Below are 22,691 nucleotides of genomic sequence, written 5' to 3'. Positions count from 1 at the left end.
ATAAGATTGAGACACACCCACACATACACACACACTCTTACCTGACGGCCAGGTATCCCCTGACACACATCTCCATGAACCATTTGAAGGGAGTGGCCTCCATCTTGCCTCCCATGATCATCACCATCTCATCAGTGAGCTTGATGTCCGGCTCCCAGCCCAGATTACCACCAGGAGAACTCTCAAACATGAAGCCAAAGTCTGAAAGTATTTTGTAGCATAGAGAAAGTCAAGATATCAGACAGGGTAGGTGATATAAATAATACTCTGAGCAAAAGAGAATGAAGTTGTACCTCGCCTAGAAATTCATACCCCTTGACCTATTCCACATTATATAAATAATCCTCTAAGCAAAATATAATATTTTGGGATTTTCACCCTCCAGACATTATTCCCAAAAGGTCTTAATGATGAAAAGCCCATGCATGTTATGCTGTAAATGTGAACATGAATTAATGCCGCCACTTCAGACTACGCTGACGTTTTTTCTTGCACAATACCCAATAATTTATGAAAACTTACTTGATAGGTCGATGTCCTCATTGTGGTTTTACAGTCTTGTTTGATACGTTTTATGTACACACTTTATTAGAATACTTATGAAATGCACATTGTTATATTTGGTAACACTTACTTATTTTCCCTCGACTCCAACCCCATTCGATGCATTGAACGGATGTGGGTGGAGCAATGTCTACATAGGGGTGCAGGTTGTGAACACCCACAAAAGCTCTGACGAAGGCCTTGAGGCCGATACGCAAAGCTTAATAAAGAGCAGTGATCGTAGCAAGAGTAGTGTGCGGGTTTCTTATTTTTTCTCATACTAATACAATTACTCAGAGAAAGAGATTTTGTTTAAACAAGTAATATTCGTTTTTCTCAAAAAGGTAGGTGTCAAAATTATTGACATGACCTCTCACCATTACCAATAACAGGGGAGGTTAGCGTGTCTTGGGGGTATGATCTGTGACCCTTTCTCACTCATCATTATTCACGATTCATTCAGGATTATCCATAATCATGGTAGTGTCCACATTCATTTAGATGTTAAGGAACATTATATTCTTAATTACAATAAAAGTGACTCCAAAATGACACAATACATGATTTACCATTCATTTCTATTGGGCACAAAATAATCAGAGAAACAACCAAAACGAACTGCAAATGCATCCAACAAATATTAAACTTTTGACTACTTTATTTATTAGAATATTTAGGGGTGTTGGGTTCTAACTTGAAATATACCTATTCCAGTCACTATATTAGAACTTATTCATTACGTTACATGTATAATACATGTACATGTTCAAATCAAATGTTGTTGGTGTTAGGTGTCAATGAAGGGTGAATAGGAACTTTGTGAATGGGAATTTACTGGATGTCACTGATAAACATCATGGAGAAGTGACTGCATAAAGAGGAACTGCTACCAGACTGCTCAACCTCAAAGATAACAGCGCAACAGTTGGGCAACACATAAGAAGTTCCAAGAAGTTGACATATAAATGGTTGTTTGATCATGTGCAAAGTGTGCTTGCAGCTGAGCCACCCAGTAGGTTGAATAAACTTGGTTTGAGTTTTCACTACTTGTCCGTTTGAGTCTTCACTTTGTTTATACAATAACTTTTTGATAAACATTTTTTATTACTTGTTAAAACAAAATCTCTTTCTCTGAGAAATTGTATTAGTATAAAATAATATAATTTCCCCCCATACAATATACCTCAGTATGTTCATTTTACTTTATACAGTCATTATTGCTCATCAAGGGTGTCCATCATTTCAGACCCCACTGTAAATTAAATGATTATCTTTCTTGTCCCAAAGAGAAATAAAGTGTCCCTTGCTATATTAAATGAATGATTGTGTGGATGAGGTTAAGGATAACATGTGGACTATGTTATGGATGATTTTGTACCTATGTGGATGAGGTGTCCCTTGCTGTCCAGCATGATGTTCCCGTTGTGTCTATCTTTGATTTGCAGTAGGAAGAGCAGCAGGCTGTAGGCTGCCATACTACGGATGAAGTTGTACCTCGCCTAGAAAGTGTGGGCGAGGGAGAGAGAGAATAGGTTGCGCCTTCTAAACACAATGTTTGTATATTAAGGCAACTGGTCCATTTTAATGACAATAAACATTCAGTGCCTTCAGAAAGTATTCATACCCCTTGAACTATTCAACATTTTGTTGGGTTACAGCCTGAATTCAAAATTGATTAAATATATATATTTTTCCCCCTCACCCATCTACACACAATACCCCATAATGACAAAGTGAAAACATGTTTTTAGACATTTTAGCAAATGTATTGAAAATGAAATACAGAAATATCTCATTTACAGCTGTGAGTCTTTCTAGGTAAGTCTCTAGTGTTCCACACCTTGATTGTGCAACATTTGCCCATTATTATTTAAAAAAGTATTCAAGCTCTGTCAAATTGGTTGTTGATCATTGCTAGACAACCATTTTCAGGTCTTGCCATAGATTTTCAAGTAGATTTCAGTCAAAACTAACTCGGCCACTCAGGAACATTCACTGTCTTCATAGTAAGCAACTCCAGTGTAGATTTGGCCTTGTGTTTTAGGTTATTGTCCTGCTGAAAGATCTCCCAGTGTCTGGTGGAAAGCAGACTGAACCAGGCTTTTCTCTAGGATTTTGCCTGTGCTTAGCTCCATTCTGTTTCTTTTTTATCCTGAAAAACTCCAGTCCTTAACAATTACAAGCATACCCATAACTTGATGCAGCCAACACTATGCTTGAAAATATAGAGAGTGGTACTCAGTAATGTGTTGTATTGGATTTGCCCCAAACATAACACTTTGTATTCAAGACAAAAAGTGAAATGCTTTATCAAATTATTTGCAGTATTACTTTAGTGCCTTGTTGCAAACAGGATGTTATTCTGTACAGGCTTCCTTCTTTTCACTCTGTCAATTAGGTTAGTATTGTGGAGTAACTACAATGTTGTTGATCCATCCTTAGTTTTCTCCTATCACAGCCATTAAACTATGTAACTGTTTTAAAGTCATCATTGGCCTCATGGTGAAATCCCTGAGCGGTTTAGGAAGGATGCCTGTATCTTTCTAGTGATTGGGTGTATTGAGTCCATGTAACTTATTATGTGACTTGTTAAGGAAATGTTTACTCCTGAACATATTTAGGCTTGCCATAACAAAGGGGTTGAATACTATTGACTGAAGACATTTCAGCTTTTCATTCATTAGTAAACATTTTGAAAAACATAATTCTACTTTGACATTATGGGGTACTGTGTGTAGGCCAGTGACAAAATAAAATCTCAATCTAATCCATTTTAAATTCAGGCTGTAACAACAAAATGTGGAGAAAGTCAAGTGGTGTGAATACCTTCTGAAGGCACTGTAAGTATATTGCTAAATAAGTGAAGAAATACCACAGAGGGTCAGGTCAGGGATGAGGGTTCAGGGGTTGGGGCACAGACATCTCACCTTCTGAAAGGCCAGAGTGGACTCATCTCCGTACTGGTTCCTGAAATAGTCGTACATCCCAAAGTCTGTCTGTCTGCCCAGCTGGTCACGGGACTTACAGTCGGGGATACACTCGATCACACCACACTGGACATAGAGACAGATACAGGGAAACCATTACTGTGATGCTACACAGCACAGAGTAACAAGACAAAGGGTAAAGTCTAAGGGTTAGGGTGTAGACATTTTAGCGCCCCCCCCCCCCGACAGCAGAAAGTAAAAATGGAAGTTTTAGAGAAGATTTAGCAATTTTATAACTAACTTCATGCAATTCTACTCATTTTGCCATGGGGCGGAGAGAAATACATGTATTTGCAGTCTTTAATATGATATATGAGTGACAGTGACTAACAAAATCAATGGGGGACCCCCACGTCGGTAAATCGACCATGATTACGACAAGTTTAGATAGCTGGCTAGACTAATTTACCAATAAAATAAATCTTAGCTGACATGGGCCAATTGAGTGACTGGCAGTGACTGACATAAGAGAAAAAAATCTAAATTGCACCTGGTGTATTCTACTATTCTAACTCTGAACAGTAAGTTGAGATTGCGACTGGGTAAAAAAGTCACGGTCTTAACTTACTGTTCAGTTAGAATAGTAGAATACACCAGGTGCAATTTCGAAATTGATCCGTAGGCCTGCAAAAAGGGGTGTGGAGGGTATTCTTACCCCAGGGGCTGTAGCCACCACTCTGTATGGAAACACAAACAGGTCCAGTCCCACCAGCTGGAAGATGTTCTTAAACAGACCAATGATCTGGAGAGCCAGCATGTCCTGGAAGGACAAAGAGAGAGGAAGACAGAGGGAGGGAAAGAAAAGAGGTATGGAGAGAATACAATTATGAAAAAATGCTGACTGCGTTTTTTGTATTGTTTATAAGTGCTGAGTATGTCAAATATGCTTGTGGTGTGTGTGTGTGTTGGTCTATCTATCGTACCTGTCTGCAGTCGTCGCCCACTTTAAAGATGGCAGCTTGCCAGACGATCCTGCGAGCTACGTCTTCGCCGTCCTCCCCGTCCTGAGAGTCTGACTGACAACGCAGACCCTCCTTCTCCAGCTCACTGACCCCACAACGCTTCACCTTAAACTTAGCTAGATACGGGGCCTTGGCAGCACTGGGGGAGACCGGAGACAGCAGTCAGATATACTGTACATCCTGTGAGATGGGTTTCAATTACTTTCTTGAAATAGCCGGAGAAAGGAATAGATTTCCACACACCATTGAATGCTCCTGTATGCTTTATTGCAACGTTTCAACTGGAAGGTCTTGGTCAGGCATGACAATCATCAATTAATCAATCAATTAATCAATCAAATGAATAAAATCAGTGAGTCAGTACCTTTGCATAGGTGTTCCAGACTTGTAGTCGATGTCTAGTACGATGGCCTCTGGGTTACTGGGCAGGTAGCAGCCTGGAGGATGGCCACCGGGGGACACACACATACACCTTACACTACTGCTTCCACTTAGCACAATCACAGATATAGGAATCAACCGCTTACAGAGGTCAAAACACCTAGGGCAAAACTATTCACATACTTACAATACACCTCACTGTAATCAAACATGCACCCCCACCCACACAGACATAGGCCTTTTCTAATTTGGGCAAGAGTTCGTCCTCCACCCTCTGTCCCCCGTCCTCTCTCCTCTGTGACCAGGAAACTGATAAGTGGTTGAGGAGATGTCAATTCGTTAGTAGGCGAATGGAAAAGTGTCCTCCCCTCCTCGATAGCCACCTTTCATTGAGGACAGTCATGTGTATCCTATCGGAATCCTTTGTGGAATAATTAAAAAATCTGCCACACCCCCTTTGAATCAGCTTTTGAAAGCATGCATACCCCCTTTGAAAGCATGCATACGTTTAAAGACAATATGCCACTTATCCTTTTATCTATCAAATGTCTTGCACAACTAACTTAATTTGTATTTATCACTTTACACATTTATTTTGGGATCCACCCCTGTAAACGTCATTTGCCTGATGACGCGTGAGTGGAGAAGGAGATTCTCAATTCATACAAGCGCATTTTCACCCACGTTCCCTCTCCTTGCCGCCTCTCCTCGATTACCTTTGACCTTTTTCAAATGGAGGAGAGAGAGGACGGAGGAGAGAGGACGGAGGAGAGAGAGGACGGAGGAGAGAGAGGACGGAGGAGTTGAGAAAATCAAATGAATGTGACCTAGCTGTTGTTACCTGGCTGCACTTTGATGTCAGACAGAGCTTTGAGACACGCTCTCTTCCTCTCATCTCCCTTTGGGGTGGGCCTGAAAAACACCAACACTTCAACGTCCAAACACAAATTGGTTAACAGTAGCGGACTATATAGGGAATAGAGTGCGATTTCAGATTAGATTTGCCACAATGGGTGTTAGTCTTACTTAATGATGGCAGATACGTTGGTGATTTTGTCGAAGAAGTCAAACTCTCTCTGGAAGAAGTCTTTAGCTGCACCAGACTGAGAGCCTATTATCTCCTCAACCATCTCCTCCAACAGATCCCCGATGTCAGCTACACAGAGAGAGAGAGAGAGAGAGAGAGAGAGAGAGAGAGAGAGAGAGAGAGAGAGCGAGAGAGAGAGAGACAGCGAGAGAGAGGGAGAGAGGAAGGAGTGGTAAGAGTGAGTGTGCATGTGTGTACATACAGTGGGGGAAAAAAGTATTTAGTCAGCCAACAATTGTGCAAGTTTTCCCACTTAAAAAGATGAGAGAGGCCTGTAATTTTCATCATAGGTACACGTCAACTATGACAGACAAATTGAGAATTTTTTTCTCCAGAAAATCACATTATAGGATTTTTAATGAATTTATTTGCAAATTATGGTGGAAAATAAGTATTTGGTCAATAACAAAAGTTTCTCAATACTTTGTTATATACCCTTTGTTGGCAATGACACAGGTCAAACGTTTTCTGTAAGTCTTCACAAGGTTTTCACACACTGTTGCTGGTATTTTGGCCCATTCCTCCATGCAGATCTCCTCTAGAGCAGTGATGTCTTGGGGCAGTTGTTGGGCAACACGGACTTTCAACTCCCTCCAAAGATTTTCTATGGGGTTGAGATCTGGAGACTGGCTAGGCCACTCCAGGACCTTGAAATGCTTCTTACGAAGCCACTCCTTCGTTGCCCGGGCGGTGTGTTTGGGATCATTGTCATGCTGAAAGACCCAGCCACGTTTAATCTTCAATGCCCTTGCTGATGGAAGGAGGTTTTCACTCAAAATCTCACGATACATGGCCCCATTCATTCTTTCCTTTACACGGATCAGTCGTCCTGGTCCCTTTGCAGAAAAACAGCCCCAAAGCATTATGTTTCCACCCCGATGCTTCACAGTAGGTATGGTGTTCTTTGGATGCAACTCAGCATTCTTTGTCCTCCAAACACGACGAGTTGAGTTTTTACCAAAAAGTTCTATTTTGGTTTCATCTGACCATATGACATTCTCCCAATCCTCTTCTGGATCATCCAAATGCACTCTAGCAAACTTCAGACGGGCCTGGACATGTACTGGCTTAAGCAGGGGGACACGTATGGCACTGCAGGATTTGAGTCCCTGGCGGCATAGTGTGTTACTGATGGTAGGCTTTGTTACTTTGGTCCCAGCTCTCTGCAGGTCATTCACTAGGTCCCCCTGTGTGGTTCTGGGATTTTTGCTCACCGTTCTTGTGATCATTTTGACCCCACGGGGTGAGATCTTGCGTGGAGCCCCAGATCGAGGGAGATTATCAGTGGTCTTGTATGTCTTCCATTTCCTAATAATTGCTCCCACAGTTGATTTCTTCAAACCAAGCTGCTTACCTATTGCAGATTCAGTCTTCCCAGCCTGGTGCAGGTCTACAATTTTGTTTCTGGTGTCCTTTGACAGCTCTTTGGTCTTGGCCATAGTGGAGTTTGGAGTGTGACTGTTTGAAAGTTGTGGACAGGTGTCTTTTATACTGATAACAAGTTCAAACAGGTGCCATTAATACAGGTAACGAGTGAAGGACAGAGGAGCCTCTTAAAGAAGAAGTTACAGGTCTGTGAGAGCCAGAAATCTTGCTTGTTTGTAGGTGACCAAATACTTATTTTCCACCATAATTTGCAAATAAATTCATAAAAAATCCTACAATGTGATTTTCTGGATTTTATTTCCTCAATTTGTCTGTCATAGTTGACGTGTACCTTTGATGAAAATTACAGGCCTCTCTCATCTTTTTAAGTGGGAGAACTTGCACAATTGGTGGCTGACTAAATACTTTTTTCCCCCACTGTATGTGCGTGTGTGTGTAAGTACAGTCACAACCCAAATTATTGGTAAAGATGAGATAAAGATGAGCAAAAAAGACTGTATAAAATCAATTATAAAAACACTGAGTATATTGTATATTCTAAAAAAACAGGGAAAATATATTATTGTATACTAATACAATTTTCTTGCTGGAAGATCCACTTGCGAACAAGTATTAGCCTCCCGGCAGAGGCACCCAGGTCTTTGGCTAAAATGTCCTGGTACTGGGTAAATTTCATGATGCCGTGGGACCTTAACAAGGGCCCCAGGACCAGTGGAAGCAAAACAACCCCATAACATCAAAGATCCACCACCATATTTTACAGTAGGTATGGGGTTCTTTTCTGCATATGCATCCTTCTTTCGACGCCAAACCCACCACTGGTGTGCGTGGTCAAAGAGCTCTATTTTCATGTCATCTGACCATAGCATTGGTTCCAATCCAATGCCAATGCCGTTTAGCAAACTCCAGCTGTTTACATTGGGTGGATGACATGCAAATAGAGCCCTTTTTTAGAGCATTCAATTTGGTCAGTATTTGTATTATTTATTTCATACAGTCTTTTTTGCTCATCTTTATCAAGGGTGCCAATAATTTTGGTTGTGACTGTATGTGTGTGTGTGTGTCTCACGGTCTTTGTGGTGTGCCTCCTCGTCCAGGTAGATGTTAGTCTTCATGTTCCAGATGAACTGGTGGGCCAATAGCTGAGACTTCTGGGCCGCCCACAGGATGTACTCTCTCACATAGCCCATCTGCCAATCAAACACAAACTTATCTTTCACACACACACACATAGGATAATGTAGAAACACAGCAGCTAGTTAGTAGTGTCACTCACCTTGTCATAGCGCAGGGCCTGAACTATCTGAGGAATGTAAAACAAGATGGCATCCTAGAGAAGAAACAAATACATTGGGATAAGTGATGGTATAAAGTGTGTGTGTGTGTGTGTGTGTGTGTGCGTGTGTGTGTTTCGTACCGGAGGAAACGACCGTAGTACTTTGACCCCGTACTGAGCGGTGAGGGGGTGCGGGGGGTACATGGAGGAGAAGTAGGACAGGCCGGTGGGAGGGTCAGCAGGAGCCCAACACAGGATATGGCTCAGCTCTGGAGAGTCTGCATCAATGGTGTGCCACGTCACCAGGAACTGGAAAACAGACACACAATTATACTTTTTTTGAATGACAAAAAAACGTTCAATTATAAACACCATCACTTTTAAACCTGAACTTTGCGGCTCTGACATAAAAAACATTTATTTCAACAAACATCTTTGAGGTATGATAAGCATTGGCCACTCCTGTGTAGCAGATAACCTGTAGTTCAGCAGTCGACTCACCTTGACAGCCTCAGGTACGTCGCTAACTGCTCCAGGGTCCAGCCTCACCAGCCGGGTCACCTCAGCCACGATCGAATCGTTCTTAAACCTGAACACAACAATTATTATTCAGGTGGAACCAATCTAAAGCTTTTCCATGTTTCCCCTCCGGGTATATGTGTCTGTGTGAGACTATGTGTGTATACCTGGCAGGTAGCTGCATAGCCAGATAAGGAGCTATACTCCAGGCCAGGTTGACGTTGTCTTTCCATTGTTTCTCACTGAGGCTGATGTACTTGGACCTCCAGTTGGCGATGCTTGTCTCCACTGACTGTTCTGTAGCGATGGCCAACTCCTGGGTGCACAGAGGGTTGTACCACGTAGTCAACCGCTCAATCTCACTGGCCTAGAGAGGGGGAGGGAGGGACGGAGAGAGAGTGGGAGGGAGAGAGAGAGGAAGGACATCAGTCCTAGCAACAAAGTGGACGGTTAGAATGTAGACTAACAGTAATTCAATAGCAAGGAGGGAGAGTCAAAGGGAATGTTCCTGTCAAGGTTTTCACTGTGTCTGAACTGAAACCTTCCACAGTAAAAATCCCCACTGTAGCTCTCACCAGTAAGGCCAGCAGCAGGGTCCGGCGCTTCATGTAGTACTTATGGAGCTGAGTCCCTCTGTTACTCTTCTTAGACATGCCTGGGGACAGAAAGGACAAGGTCAGATCTCTGTGTGTGTGTGTGTGTGTGTGCATTGCGTCTGTCCGTGTGTGTGTGTTACCTGACTTCTTGGAGGCGGTGGACATGCCAGAGGACAGAGGGTAAGTGTTGATCCAGCCACTCTGGCCACTCTGCTGGGAGCGGGAGCTGGAATCATGAGACATGGTGCTCCTGGGGTCCTGGGCCGTCATCACCGACAGACTGTTCAAAGACGGGTCCTGGTTGTCTACACACACAGACAGTCATACAGTGCCTTCAGAAAGTATTCACACCCCTTTACTCTTTCCACATTTTGTTGTGTTACAAAGTGGGATTAAAATAGATTTGTCATTATTTTGTCAATGATCTACAAAAAATACTCTGTAATGTCAAAGTAGAAGAAACATTCTAGCATTTGTAAACAACTAATAAAAAATAAAACACTAATACATCTTGATTAGATAAGTATTAAACCCCCTGAGTCACATTTGGCAGTGATTACAGCTGTGAGTCTTTCTGGGTAAGTCTCTAAGAGCTTTCCACACCTGGATTGTACAATATTTGCACATTTTTCTTTTTAAAATTCTTCAAGCTCTGTCAAGTTGTTGATAATTGCTAGACAGATATTTTCAAGTCTTGCCATAGATTTTCAAGCCGATTTATGTAAAAGCTGTAACTAGGCCACTCAGGAACATTCAATGTCATCTTGGTAAGCAACTCCAGTGTATATTTGGCCTCGTGTTTTAGGTTATTGTCCTGCTGAAAGGTGAATTTGTCTGGTGGAAAGCAGACTGAACCAGGTTTTCCTCTAGGATTTTGTCTGTGCTTAGCTCTATTCCGTTAATTTTTATCCAAAAAAAAACTCCCCTAGTCCTTGCCGATGATAAGCATACCTATAACAGCCACCACCAAATATGAAGAGTGGTACTCAGTGATGTGTTGTGTTGGATTTGCCCAAAACATAACACTTTGTATTCAGGACATAAAATTAATTAATTTGCCACATTTTTTGCAGTTTTACTTAGTGCCTTATCCACAATACTAACCTAATCTGTCAATTAGGTTAGTATTGTGGAGTAACTACAATGTTGTTGGCCCCATCCTCAGTTCTCCTATCACAGCCATTAAACTCTGTAACTGTTTTAAAGTCACCATTGGTCTCATGGTGAAATCCCTGAGCGGTTTCCTTCCTCTCCGGCAACTGAGTTAGAAAGGATGCCTGTATCTTTGTATTGACTGGGTGTATTTATACACTATCCAAAGTGTAATTAATAACTTCACCATGCTCAAAAGGATATTCAATGTCTGTTTTTATTTTATTTTTTACCCATATACCAATAGGTGCTCTTCTTTGCGAGGCATTGGGAAACCTCCCTGGTCTTTGTGGTTGAATCTGTGCTTGAAATTCACTGCTCGACTGAGGGACCTTTACAGATGTTTATGGTACAGAGATGAGATAGTCATTCAAAAAATCATAAAAAATATTATTGCACACAGAGTGAGTCCATGCAACTTATTATGTGACTTGTTAAGCAAATGTTTACTCCTGAACTTATTTAGGCTTGCCATAACAAAGGGGTTGAATACTTATTGACTCAAGACATTTCAACTTTTCATTTTTAATTAATTTGTAAACATTTCTAAAAACATGATACCCCTTTGAAATTATGGGGTATTGTGTGTAGGCCAGTGACAAAACAAATCTTAATTTCATCCTTTTTAAATTCAGGTTGTAACACAACAAAATGTGGGAAAGGTCAAGGGGTGTGAATACTTTCTGAAGGCACTGTATATAGGCACACACGCGCAGATGGATGGACAGCCACAGGAAGACATACACACAGGGACACTCAGCAGGCAGAGACACACACACATCACACCCTAAGTATTTCTATCCCTCAATATTTGGGCCCTAGGGTTTTCCTGACTATGTGATCTACTAAGCAAAAACTCAGGTCCTTCCTTATTTAACGCTGTCTACCCATATCTCTTTATCTCTCTCTCTCTTTCCATTACAAACTCAACTATCGCCATCTCTTCCTGCAATTATCTCTGTCCATCTAACGCCTCATTCCTTCACATTCTCTAGCTGCATCTTTCTCGCTCTCCATCCCTCAATGCATTAATCTAAAACAACATTGGCATGCATCCCTCTCTCTACCACTCAATGCATTCATTCTCGTCTAAATCCACACTGACATGCATCACCATCCATGGACAAGACATTGTGAACCGGAGGGAAATATAAATGAGGTAGTGAGCATTGTCTCAGCATTCGATGGAGAGGAAGGAGTTTTTGAAGAGCGATATGATGAGCTATATAGCGTTAGTCCTGTATTATATGAGATGGCCATGCGTTGTTCCCACAGGCAGTGGTAGAATTTACCCCTAACCGCTGATACAGAGTCGGACATTATTTCACCCACCTAATGGTAAAAGGGTTACCATTGAGGGTAGAGTCATCTGATCCTAGATCTGTGGTTAGGACTAGTTTCTACCTGGCGCGATCCGATGTGTTATGAGTGAGATCAGGTTGTTCTCGGGGTCGCCAGGGACACGGAGAGGAGGAAGGAGCGGTGTGGGTGGTGGAGAAGAAGAACGTCTCACATTTCTCAATTTGTTTGTTTTCTTTTTGTTGACAAATTGACAAATCGAGCTGAGGGGCGGATCGGCATGATATAATGTGTAGAATAATAATTATAAATAATCAATCATGCATTTTATCAGAGGTGGCAAATCTGCGCCTTGCTCCGCAGCAGACAAATAGATGGATAGCGTGAATTAGATAGATACAGAAAGAGATAGAAAAAGACAGAAATAAATAGAGAAAAAGAGAGAGACCGAAATAAATAGATATATAGATAAAGAGAGAGATTCTACAGACTATAAAGATGTATCGATCTTTGAGCAATGCAGCAAGAGCCTGATCAGACGTCAGATTTGACCTGTGTAAAAACATGCTCCTGTAGTCTTGCAATGCTGTTGTTAATCAGCCGGTGTCTCCACCGCTGTAGGCTTACTTAGCATCGATATCGGAGAAGTGCTGGACACGATTAGTGATCCGAATATCCCGGCAGAGAGGGTGCTGGGGGTTGGCACGGCGCCTAGCTCACCAGGAGGAACCAGCTGGCATGCCGCCAGGTACTTCTTGTCCGACAGGATGCTGGCGTAGAACCGGATCATGAAGCTGATGTCCTCACGCAGACGCTTGTCCCCCTGAGTAGGGAACTTAGGAGGGGCACTAAATGGGGGAGGGGGGGGAAAGAGGAAGAGGGAAGTGAGAGAGCGAGAGAGAGTAAGTATACAATTAGTTAACAATGGCAAGTGTTTTGAACGTCAACATTCTAACAGCCTATTAAATAGATGTATTTTATTTTATTAATATTTTAGCTTATGGCACCTGGTATTCCCAGGCGGTCTCCTCCCAGTACTAAACTGGCCACCAGCATATTTTTTTTACCCCATTTTCTCCCTGAATTAGATCCCTTGGCTCATCTCTGCAACTGCTCAATGGGCTAGGGAGAGGGGAGCCATGCGTCCTCCGAAACATGACCCGCCTGGCCGCCTACTTCTTATCACACTGCTCGCTTGACCCGGATGTCAGCCGCACCAATGTGTCGGAGGAAACACAGTTTGACTGATGACCGGTGTCAGCTTGCAGGCGCCCGGCCCTGTCATAAGGAGTCACTAGAGCACGATGAGGGTCTTGGGTAACATTAGAATATGAAATAAAATGTATTTCAAAGAACACAATAACATTTTCATTAGTTTATGTAACTGTAGGCTATATGTACAAATGAAAAACCACTAAAACGCCACAATTTGGGTTAAAATCCATTAAATAAAGACCACAAAGATCATTCATTATAAAGTCGTTAAGAGCAGGTCTTAAGGGACATTATGAATTTAAGAAAATGCATTTCAAAAGAACAGAATGGCATATTTTGAGTTTAAATATATTACTGTGTTTTGAGTGTTGCGAGTTCAAGTTGGGAGCACATGGAATCGCGGAAATTCTGCCCAAAAGTTATATTTAGAAATAGAGTTGTTTGGCAGAGATAGGTGATTTGGAAACTGCAGAATATGGTCTTTCTGATTCTATATAGACATCAAAACGTCTTGTGATTCGGTAGGAGAATTTGAAAAAGGTCACTTTTTGGCGCTCCGTTTACCTGCCTCTGTGTCAATTCCAAGCTGCGCTGTTCATCAGATTCTTCATATACAATTTAACGTAACTGTTCCTTTTCCAGAATTCTATGAAATATGACCTATCATTACTTACAATATAAGTATATTAAAAAGCAGCTTTTTCTGTGTTGGAATTGTGTGGTTGTACCATCCACTCGCTTCATCATTTCACCCGATCACTTTTCTTCGCATGTTTTCGGTCTGATCATTTAAATTGCTGCTGCCCACCCTTCCGCACACTGCTCCTAATCTGCAGCTTTGACAACGTGCAGGGAGGTATTTTGCCCAAATATATATATATTTTTTCTCCCAATCACGAGTATCATCCGATCCAATCTGACTATCACCTGTCAATTTACGGATACGATTACGAGTATGGCCATGTCGGCACACCCCTAGTTTCGATAGGCCATCATCAGCTGCCAGTGAATGACTTGCGGTGAATGAGGGGCAGGAGGAAAAAATGACATGTACTCTTAAAACTGCTTATAACACAAATTCGGTTTGTGATAATGTAGTTTATGAAAGTTCAATCAGGAAGAATGGTCTGAATGCTCATTTCACTTCATCCAGTAAGCATAACATCATTCACTTTGTTTCCTATTCTAGGGGCATAGTGGGAATGAATACAAACATATCATTATCAGCTTAGCATCTTGTTTCTTCTCCTTTTTCCTGTTAGCCATGTGTGGAATGTCATTCACCTATTGACCTTACAGCCTATTGGCCCAATAACGCACATTCCTCACTCTTGCTGTTTAACCTATGGGCTCAATCTTGCAATTATCATCTTCCTCTCTCTCAACCAATGGGTGTAAATCTTGGGATGTATTTCTATGTCAACTTACCCTCATTCTCTCACTTGCTGTTTTTCAGTAAAAGTTTTCAACAACCATCCACCTCCCCACCACCAGTATCTATAATAACCTTAAGGGCCATCATTGGAACTCCCTTCCCCCGCATAGGGCTACCTGCCTTTGAGGATCTTCCCTCGGAGATGAGGCCATTCCCCAAACGATTTATTAAAATGTCATATCGCATATTGTTTTGAGTCAACATGACACTCTCTCCTAGTGGTAAAGATGCTGATTTAGAGAGGGAAAGTTATCTCCCATGTTAGTAGTGAAGGACTATGGAGTATAATTTCCTTCCTCTCTTATTGTGTGTGTGTGTGTGTGTGTGTGTGTGTGTACCTGAAGTAGTCGAAGGCGGTGGAGTAGATCTTCTCTCGGAGGACATTTCTGATGGTGGCGTTGGTGACTACGTCGGAATGGAGCAGTGCTAGACCCAGAGTAAGGAGCCTACACACAGACACACACACAGAGACACACAGAGACACACAGACACACACATCGTCATTGCTTCAATGAGTGGTTAATTTGCTCTGGATCAGAAACCGGATCTAGTGTGTGTGTGTGTGTGTGTGTGTGTGTGTATGTCTGTCTGTGTGTGTGTGTGTGTGTGTCTGTGTGTGTGTGTATGTCTGTGTGTGTGTGTCTGTGTGTGTATGTCTGTGTGTGTGTTTGTGTGTGTGTCTGTGTGTGTGTGTGGACCTAAAGCGGGGTCCGATAGCTGCTACATGGCGGTTGAGGCTGCTCTTGGCCCCACCCACATTGAGGGAGAGCGAGCGTTGTAATAGGCTCCCGAATATCTCCACCTGGTCTTCACTGGAATATTTAGCTATCTCAAACCTCTGAACCAGGAACTGGAGAGAGATAGAGGAGGGAGAGAGAGAGAGGGAGAAAGCAGAAGAGGAGTTGGAAGAGGGAGGGAGGGAGCATGGAATGAAAACTTTGAAACAGCACACGTAGGGCTGTTCATGCAGTGAATTCCTCTTACTCTAGTACTTTAACCAAACTGGATTGAACTCACACACACCTCTATCCAAATGCAGTGAGGGGTGACCTCAGGGGGACAGGGGACAGGCTGACTCTCCTCTGAGGCTGCTAGGGGATCAGCCTCCACCTGAGCATCAGAGAACAAGCCCATCTTGAGCTCCACTGTCATCTGCCACGCTCCCGCCATCTCACGCATGAACTACAGAGAAAGAGAAAGGGAAAGAGAAAGAGAGAGAGAGAGAGATAATAACTGTGTTAGTGTGGGTTTGAATCCGGGTCCCACCACTCTTTCCACACAAATACACAATGGTACTTCAACTCCAGCAATAGATGTCTACAATATGCTTACCGGGACCTCTACTCCAGTGCGAGCAGCCAGCAGCCATTCCCAGCAGGCGATAGCCGTCTCCATGCCGTGCTCTGTAAACATCTTCAGAGGAGACCAACACAGGTGGTGCAGCAGCTGAGGATCACACTCTACACAGAGAGAGCGAGAGAGAGAGAGAGACAACACTTCAATATAATTGGTTACAGAGAGAGAGACAACACAGACCTTCAATATAATGGGTTAGAGAGAGAGAGAGAGAGAGAGAGAGAGAGAGAGAGAGAGAGAGACACAGACAGACAGACAGACAGACAGACAGACAGACAGAGACACAGGCCTTCAATATAATGGGTTAGACAGAGAGAGAGAGGGGAACAAAAGGCTGTGGGCCGAATCCATTCAATCTGGCCCGGGGGAGGTTTGAGTAAAAAAAACATCTATATATACAGTGCCTTCGGAAAGTATTCAGACCCCTTGACTTTTTCCACATTTTGTTACGTTACAGCTTTATTCTAAAATGGATTAAATAAAACATTTTCCTCAGCAATCTACACACAATACACCATAATGACAAAGCGAAAACAGGTTTCAATAATATTTAGCAAATGTATTCTTTTTTTTTTTTTTTACTGAAATACCTTATTTACATAAGTATTCAGACCCTTTGCTATGAGACTCAAAATTGATCTCAGGTGCATCCTGTTTCCATTGATCATCCTTGAGATGTTTCTACAACTTGATTGGAGTACACCTGTGGTAAATTCAATTGATTGGACATGATTTGAAAAGGCACACACCTGTCTACATAAGGTCCCACAGTTGACAGTGCTGTCAGAGCAAAAACCAAGCCATGAGGTCAAAGGAATTGTCTGTAGAGCTCCGAGACAGGATTGTGTCGAGGCACAGATCTGGGGAAGGGTACCAAAAAATGTCTAAAGCATTGAAGGTCCACAAGAACACAGTGGCCGCCATCAATCTTAAATGGAAGAAGTTTGGAACCACCAAGACTCTTCCTAGAGCTGGCCGCCCGGCCAAACTGAGCAATCGGTGGAGAAGGGCCTCTCTCAGGGAGGTGACCAAGAACCCAATGGTCACTCTGACAGAGCTCTAGAGTTCCTCTGTGGAGATGAGAGAACCTTCCAGAAGGACAACCATCTCTGCAGCACTCCACCAATCAGGCCTTTATGGTAGAGTGGCCAGACGGAAGCCACTCCTCAGTAAAAGGTACATTGCCAATAGGCACCTAAAGGACTCTCAGACCATGAGAAACAAGATTCTCTGGTCTGATGAAACCAAGATTGAACTCTTTGGCCTGAATGACAAGCATCACATCTGGAGGAAACCTGGCACCATCACTACGGTGAAGCATGGTGGTGGCAGCATCATGCTGTGAAATTGCTTTTCAGCGGCAGGGACTGGGAGACTAGTCAGGATCGAGGGAAAGATGAACGGAGCAAAGTACAGAGAGATCCTTGATGAAAACATGCTCCAGAGTGCTCAGAACCTCAGACTGGGACAAAGGTTCACCTTACAACAGGACAACGACCCGAAGCACACAGCCAAGACAACGCAGGAGTGGCTTCGGGACAAGTCTCTGAATGTCCTTGAGTGGCTCAGCCAAAGCCCGGACTTGAACCCGATCTAACACCTCTGGAGACCTGAAAATAGTTGTACAGCAACGCTCCCCATCCAACCTGACAGAGCTTGATAGGATCTGCAGAGAAGAATGGGAGAAACTCCCCAAATACAGGTGTGCCACGCTTGTAGAGTCATACCCAAGAAGCCTCGATGCTGTAATTGCTGCCAAAGGTGCTTCAACAAAGTACTGAGTAAAGGGTCTGAATACTTATGTAAATGTTATATTGTAGTTTCTTAATTATTTATAAATTAGCAAACATTTCTTAAAAACTGTTTTTGTTTTGTCATTATGGGGTATTGTGTGTAGATTGATGAGGGGAAAAAACGATTTAATCCATTTTAGAATAAGGCTGTAACGTAACAAAATGTGGAAAAAGTCAAGGGGTCTGAATACTTTCCTAAGGCACTGTATATATATTTTTTATATAATAAATCCAGGCCACTCTTGAACGTCTAAAACTAGATAGAAAGTATGTAGAAATTATAATGGACCTATCCGTTTTCAAAAAGCTGCCCTTTTTCTGGCCTGCGAATTGCTTTTGACAAACAAATCGGTCCGGTGAAAAAGCAAGTCCGGTGAATTTTGAAAGACCGATGTCGCCCTCGAGCCAAAATGATTGCCCACCCCTGGGCTATATGGTGCCTTTATTCCCTTCTAAATCAAAGTTAACTTGTCAGCACACACACCTTTAGTGCTGATAAGCAGAGCAGCCAATTTGAACATGTTCTCAGTGAATGCCTCAGGGTTCTGGATGTCCAGAGCCTCTGTCATCTGTCTGACCATCAGCCTGGACAGGTCTGACTGGCTATGCACCGCCTCACTGAAATGGATCATTCCTGCCACCTGGAGGGAGAAACAAACACACACACACACACACACACACACAGACACACACACACACACAGACACACACAGACACACACAGACACACACAGACACACACAGACACACACAGACACACACAGACACACAAATGCTCACAACATTGTTCTGTTTATTCAGAAGAAATAAGTGGAGTACTGTCTAGAACTGTAGTAGTGTCTCTCTGTACCTCTCCGGCATAGCGGTTCCTCAGGTTGAGTGAGGCCATGAAGTTGGAGTAGTCTTTCTTCACACAGGCTGGCCTCTCCGTCAGCTGGGTGATCTGGAGGGGAGGAAGGGACTTGGTTAGTGTGTGTACACGTTTTACTATACTTGTGAGTACCAGAAGTCCTACAATTCTGAGAAGTGAGGATATTTTGCCTGTCCTCACTTGTAAAAAGGCTATTTTAGGCTTAGGGGTTAGGTTTAGGGTTAGAATTAGGGTTAAAATTAAGGTTGGGGTTAGCGGTTAGGTTTAGGAGTTAGGGTTAGGTTTAGGGGTTAAAGTTAGGGTTAGGGAAAATACTATCCTTGTGGGTACCGGAAATCACCAAAAGTCCCCATTAGGGTAGTAAAACACGGAAAATTCTCCCTCGTTGGGACATTTTCCAGGTCCCCACTAGGACAAAGGCTATTTTAGGCTTAGGGTTGCAATTAGGGTTAAGGTTAGAATTGGGGTTAGGGTTAGGGGTTAAGGTAAGGGTTAGTGTTAGTGTTAGGGAAAGTAGGCTTTTGAATGGAAATACATTTTAGGTGTGTGTGTGTTCTCACCCCTAGCGTAGTGCTCTGTCTGTTGTAGCCAGCGAAGTGCAGGATGCTCTCTGTAGCCATGGCCAGGCCAGTGTGCTGGGACAGACCTGACACCCAGTTCTGATGCTTGTTCAGGTACTCCTGGAGATTATGGTGAAAACATCAAAAACAGGGAATAAGAGAAGATTCATCTAAAACCCTGACTTCCTCAAAAAGCCATCAAGAAGCTCTTTTGAACAATGATTTGACAGAACATCTGCAATGCGTTTCTATCTGCTTTTCCTTTACAAAATGTGTGTGTGTGTGTGTGTGTGTAGCTCACCTGTAGGTGTGACTTGGTGACAGAGGGGGCCCACTTCATGGCTTCTTTCAGGATCTCCCCACAGCGAGCAGCAAAGTCCTTCACTATGCTCTACAACCACAGAGAAACGTCAGCGCAACACTCAGAAAACACACACACTCACACACACATCAAACACCCATTCCTACCTCTCTGGCCTCGTATGTGTCTGGTACAGTGATCCTGTAGGGAGTGTCTGGGATGTCGTAGTACGGCTGGTCCTTATGGATGTCCTTTACACAAAGTAGGAGCACAACTCAATACATTGAGGATCACAGAGAATAACAATAACAGGTGGTTAAAAGAGAGTGTGTGTCCGTACTGCGCCGAGGGAGAGGGAGAGGGTCTGCAGGATGTCCAGCATGGTCTTCAGTACACGGCCACTCCACAGCAGGTGGGGGAACGTTTCGGCCAGACCGGACAGGTATTTGTCGGCCACCCTACGGATCCTCTTGTGGATGTGGTTGAAGTTGACCAATAGGAACTGAGCGTGGCGCTCCAACTCCTCCTCATGGGCTTTAGTCTTCGGCTGGGGAGAGAAACACAGAGAGAACAACACTTAGTTAATCAATCAATCAATCATTGGAGAGGACAAGCTCTACAGAGGGTCAGTTGTTCTTGACTTTCAGACGTTTTTTAGTTTCTCCGTTTTGATTGAATCTTATGATGGTCCTCAAATATTCATTGTATGACTCCATAGCTAGTGTTGTGTTAAATGTTGTCCGACGAGCTTACCTTCTCAGCCATCATCTGTAGGAAGACCTCAAACACTTTGTCCCCAACAGCTATCACACACTGCATCATACCTGGAGACAGAGAAGATACATTCATTAGACATTCATTATATATCACTGTCTAAAACATGTGGAATAAACGCCAAATACATGTGTAATACGCGTAATAAATGTATAATACATGTGTAATACATGTGTAATAGCAGTCTAATACATGTGTAATGTAGCTTACCAGACTTGTCCTTCTGGATGGCTCTGTCCTCAAAGTAGCGGAACATCACCTGGAACCGGTCAGAGTCTAGAGCACGCAGCATCCTGACGAGAGAAGAGGGGAGAGATGGATGACTGGGAGATTCCTATAACTATCTATAACTACCCTCCAACTGCTACACTCTAGACAGACAGAAACAGCAGGGTGCATCTCGATAGTCCTAAGTGGCTTTCTTTCCCTTCTTTCCTTACCTCATGTACTCCAGCCTGTAAACAGACAGTAGGTAGGTAGACATGGCGAAGTCTAGTTTGTTGATGAGAGCAGCCACCTCAGGAGGAGGATCTAGCAGGTTTATAATGGTGCTCCTCAGGTCATTCAGCTCCGCCTGAAAACACACACACACACAGACAACCGGGGAACATCAGCCAAGTGTGTGTGTATGTGTTTGTAGTAGGACGTGTGTGTATGTCTGTACACGATCTGTATGTATGTGTGTGTGTTGAGTGTGTGGTTGCGTTTCGTACTGCTGTGACAGTGTCGTTCTTCAGGGCAGAGTTGTACTGTAGTTCAGAGCGTAGGGGTTCTCCACTGGGGAAGGTGAGGAGGGGGGACTTGGTGGCGATCTCACACACTCCCTCATACCACTCCTCTGGCCACAGGCCTACACAACACACAAAACCCTTCATAAACCTATGCACTTCTACACAGCAGAATGACTGTTAGCCTGATAAACTCACTTTCATCTTTCCATCAAATGGGTATTATTAGCCCACCATTTAAACCAAGTTTAGTCAATTCTATATTGTATACCAATGCTGGTGGTATATTGTAGTATATGTTAATATAATCTTAAACACCCACCTGATCCCTCAACAGCGAAGCCCATCACCACAGAGTAGAGCCAGAAGTCTCTGAACAACTTCTGCAGACGAGGCTTTGCTTCCTTGATGGGCGGCAGACGCTTTGTCAGCTACACAGAGAGAGGAGATCTAGATCAACACTAAGTGTATAGATGATATATGTAGTACTGTATAGACACTCGAAGCACAGAGGCAATACTGCACAAACCGTTGAAAATAAAAATGTATAGAGGCAACCCACATACCACAGCAATAACAGGAATCAGTACTCCAAGGTTTCCAGCACTGCTTGACGCCTGAAAAGAAAAAAAATGATAGCTAAACTATGTCAACGCAAAACAACGTCTAACACAAGCCTGTTGTCGAGGAACCCTATAGTCTAGCGTAAATCATGGTTACTGTGGAAATGGAGTGTACCTTCAGTGCAGGGCCCTTGTCCGAGGCCCTCTCGCTGGCCCTCTTTCCCTCCAGTCCAAGCTGGACAAACAGCTCCAGTAGGTTGACCAGCAGCTCATCTACCATCTGCTCTGCGGCCAGGTTAGCTGCTATGTTAGCTAACGCATTGATCACCGCCAGGGAACAGTGTCTGAAACACACGTGAGATGAACACACTCGTTTTTAGTATAGTGGGTCATGGAGCTGGCTATGGGCAGTGAGTAGGGGTAGGCAGTGGGGGACCGTGGGGAACAGGGAAGGCCTGAGGATTTAAACAGAATGTATAGATTTTTTAAATTACATTTCAATTGCCATTTCATCTTTACAATAATTGTAATGATCTTCTGATTTCATCTCTTCAGTTTTAGTCGGAAAGCGAGTGGGTAAATACTGAAGAGAAGAAAATACCCTATCAGGATTTTTCTTTGGTTATCTGGGTAGAGAAATCTATCTCAGCCAGTCATTGGCTAGACCTTCAGAAGCTGTACAGAAGGCCTCTGCCATTTGTATTGCTCTGATTGCGTGGGGCCTACTGGAGTGAATGGGCTGCTTATTCTTTAACATGATGTGATGCTGTGTGTGACTGCTGTCGCCTGTCTATCAGCCGTGTCTATGTGTTCGACCAAAACTGGCTCTCCTTCAGGCCATGGAGAGCACAGGTATTACGGTCGCTGTCCTTTCAGCACAACGAGCCTGTCACCTTTGATGTGTCACT

General features: G+C 43.2%; 1 protein-coding gene across 2 annotated transcripts in view; it reads right to left on the bottom strand.

Moving 5' to 3' along the window:
* Positions 1–22,691, bottom strand: part of LOC311127283 (phosphatidylinositol 4-kinase alpha-like) — a 47,066-nt gene that overhangs the window by 4,132 nt on the left and 20,243 nt on the right. The window contains exons 16-48 of one of the 2 annotated variants that reach the window (XM_084159090.1): positions 21,959–22,127; positions 21,787–21,837; positions 21,543–21,651; positions 21,206–21,342; positions 20,933–21,066; positions 20,703–20,785; positions 20,472–20,542; positions 20,059–20,265; positions 19,886–19,969; positions 19,719–19,808; positions 19,418–19,537; positions 18,837–18,929; positions 18,472–18,628; positions 16,171–16,298; positions 15,862–16,020; positions 15,537–15,688; positions 15,177–15,284; positions 12,816–13,036; positions 9,878–10,042; positions 9,717–9,796; positions 9,309–9,508; positions 9,124–9,211; positions 8,764–8,931; positions 8,623–8,676; positions 8,416–8,536; positions 5,900–6,029; positions 5,715–5,785; positions 4,857–4,929; positions 4,454–4,631; positions 4,186–4,290; positions 3,471–3,596; positions 1,922–2,042; positions 42–201 (exon numbers count right to left, since the gene is read on the bottom strand). In XM_084159090.1, coding sequence (XP_084015216.1) covers positions 42–201; positions 1,922–2,042; positions 3,471–3,596; positions 4,186–4,290; positions 4,454–4,631; positions 4,857–4,929; positions 5,715–5,785; positions 5,900–6,029; positions 8,416–8,536; positions 8,623–8,676; positions 8,764–8,931; positions 9,124–9,211; positions 9,309–9,508; positions 9,717–9,796; positions 9,878–10,042; positions 12,816–13,036; positions 15,177–15,284; positions 15,537–15,688; positions 15,862–16,020; positions 16,171–16,298; positions 18,472–18,628; positions 18,837–18,929; positions 19,418–19,537; positions 19,719–19,808; positions 19,886–19,969; positions 20,059–20,265; positions 20,472–20,542; positions 20,703–20,785; positions 20,933–21,066; positions 21,206–21,342; positions 21,543–21,651; positions 21,787–21,837; positions 21,959–22,127 — 4,113 coding nt within the window. The remainder of the gene's footprint in view (positions 1–41; positions 202–1,921; positions 2,043–3,470; positions 3,597–4,185; positions 4,291–4,453; positions 4,632–4,856; positions 4,930–5,714; positions 5,786–5,899; positions 6,030–8,415; positions 8,537–8,622; positions 8,677–8,763; positions 8,932–9,123; positions 9,212–9,308; positions 9,509–9,716; positions 9,797–9,877; positions 10,043–12,815; positions 13,037–15,176; positions 15,285–15,536; positions 15,689–15,861; positions 16,021–16,170; positions 16,299–18,471; positions 18,629–18,836; positions 18,930–19,417; positions 19,538–19,718; positions 19,809–19,885; positions 19,970–20,058; positions 20,266–20,471; positions 20,543–20,702; positions 20,786–20,932; positions 21,067–21,205; positions 21,343–21,542; positions 21,652–21,786; positions 21,838–21,958; positions 22,128–22,691) is intronic. The other variant, XM_084159091.1, reaches the window with a different exon arrangement.

The sequence above is a fragment of the Coregonus lavaretus genome (assembly GCF_964263955.1).
Source record: "Coregonus lavaretus genome assembly, chromosome: 4".
Classification (NCBI taxonomy): domain Eukaryota; kingdom Metazoa; phylum Chordata; class Actinopteri; order Salmoniformes; family Salmonidae; genus Coregonus; species Coregonus lavaretus.
The sequence above is the reverse complement of the archived record's forward strand: the minus strand, read 5'-3'. Positions and strand labels throughout refer to the sequence as shown.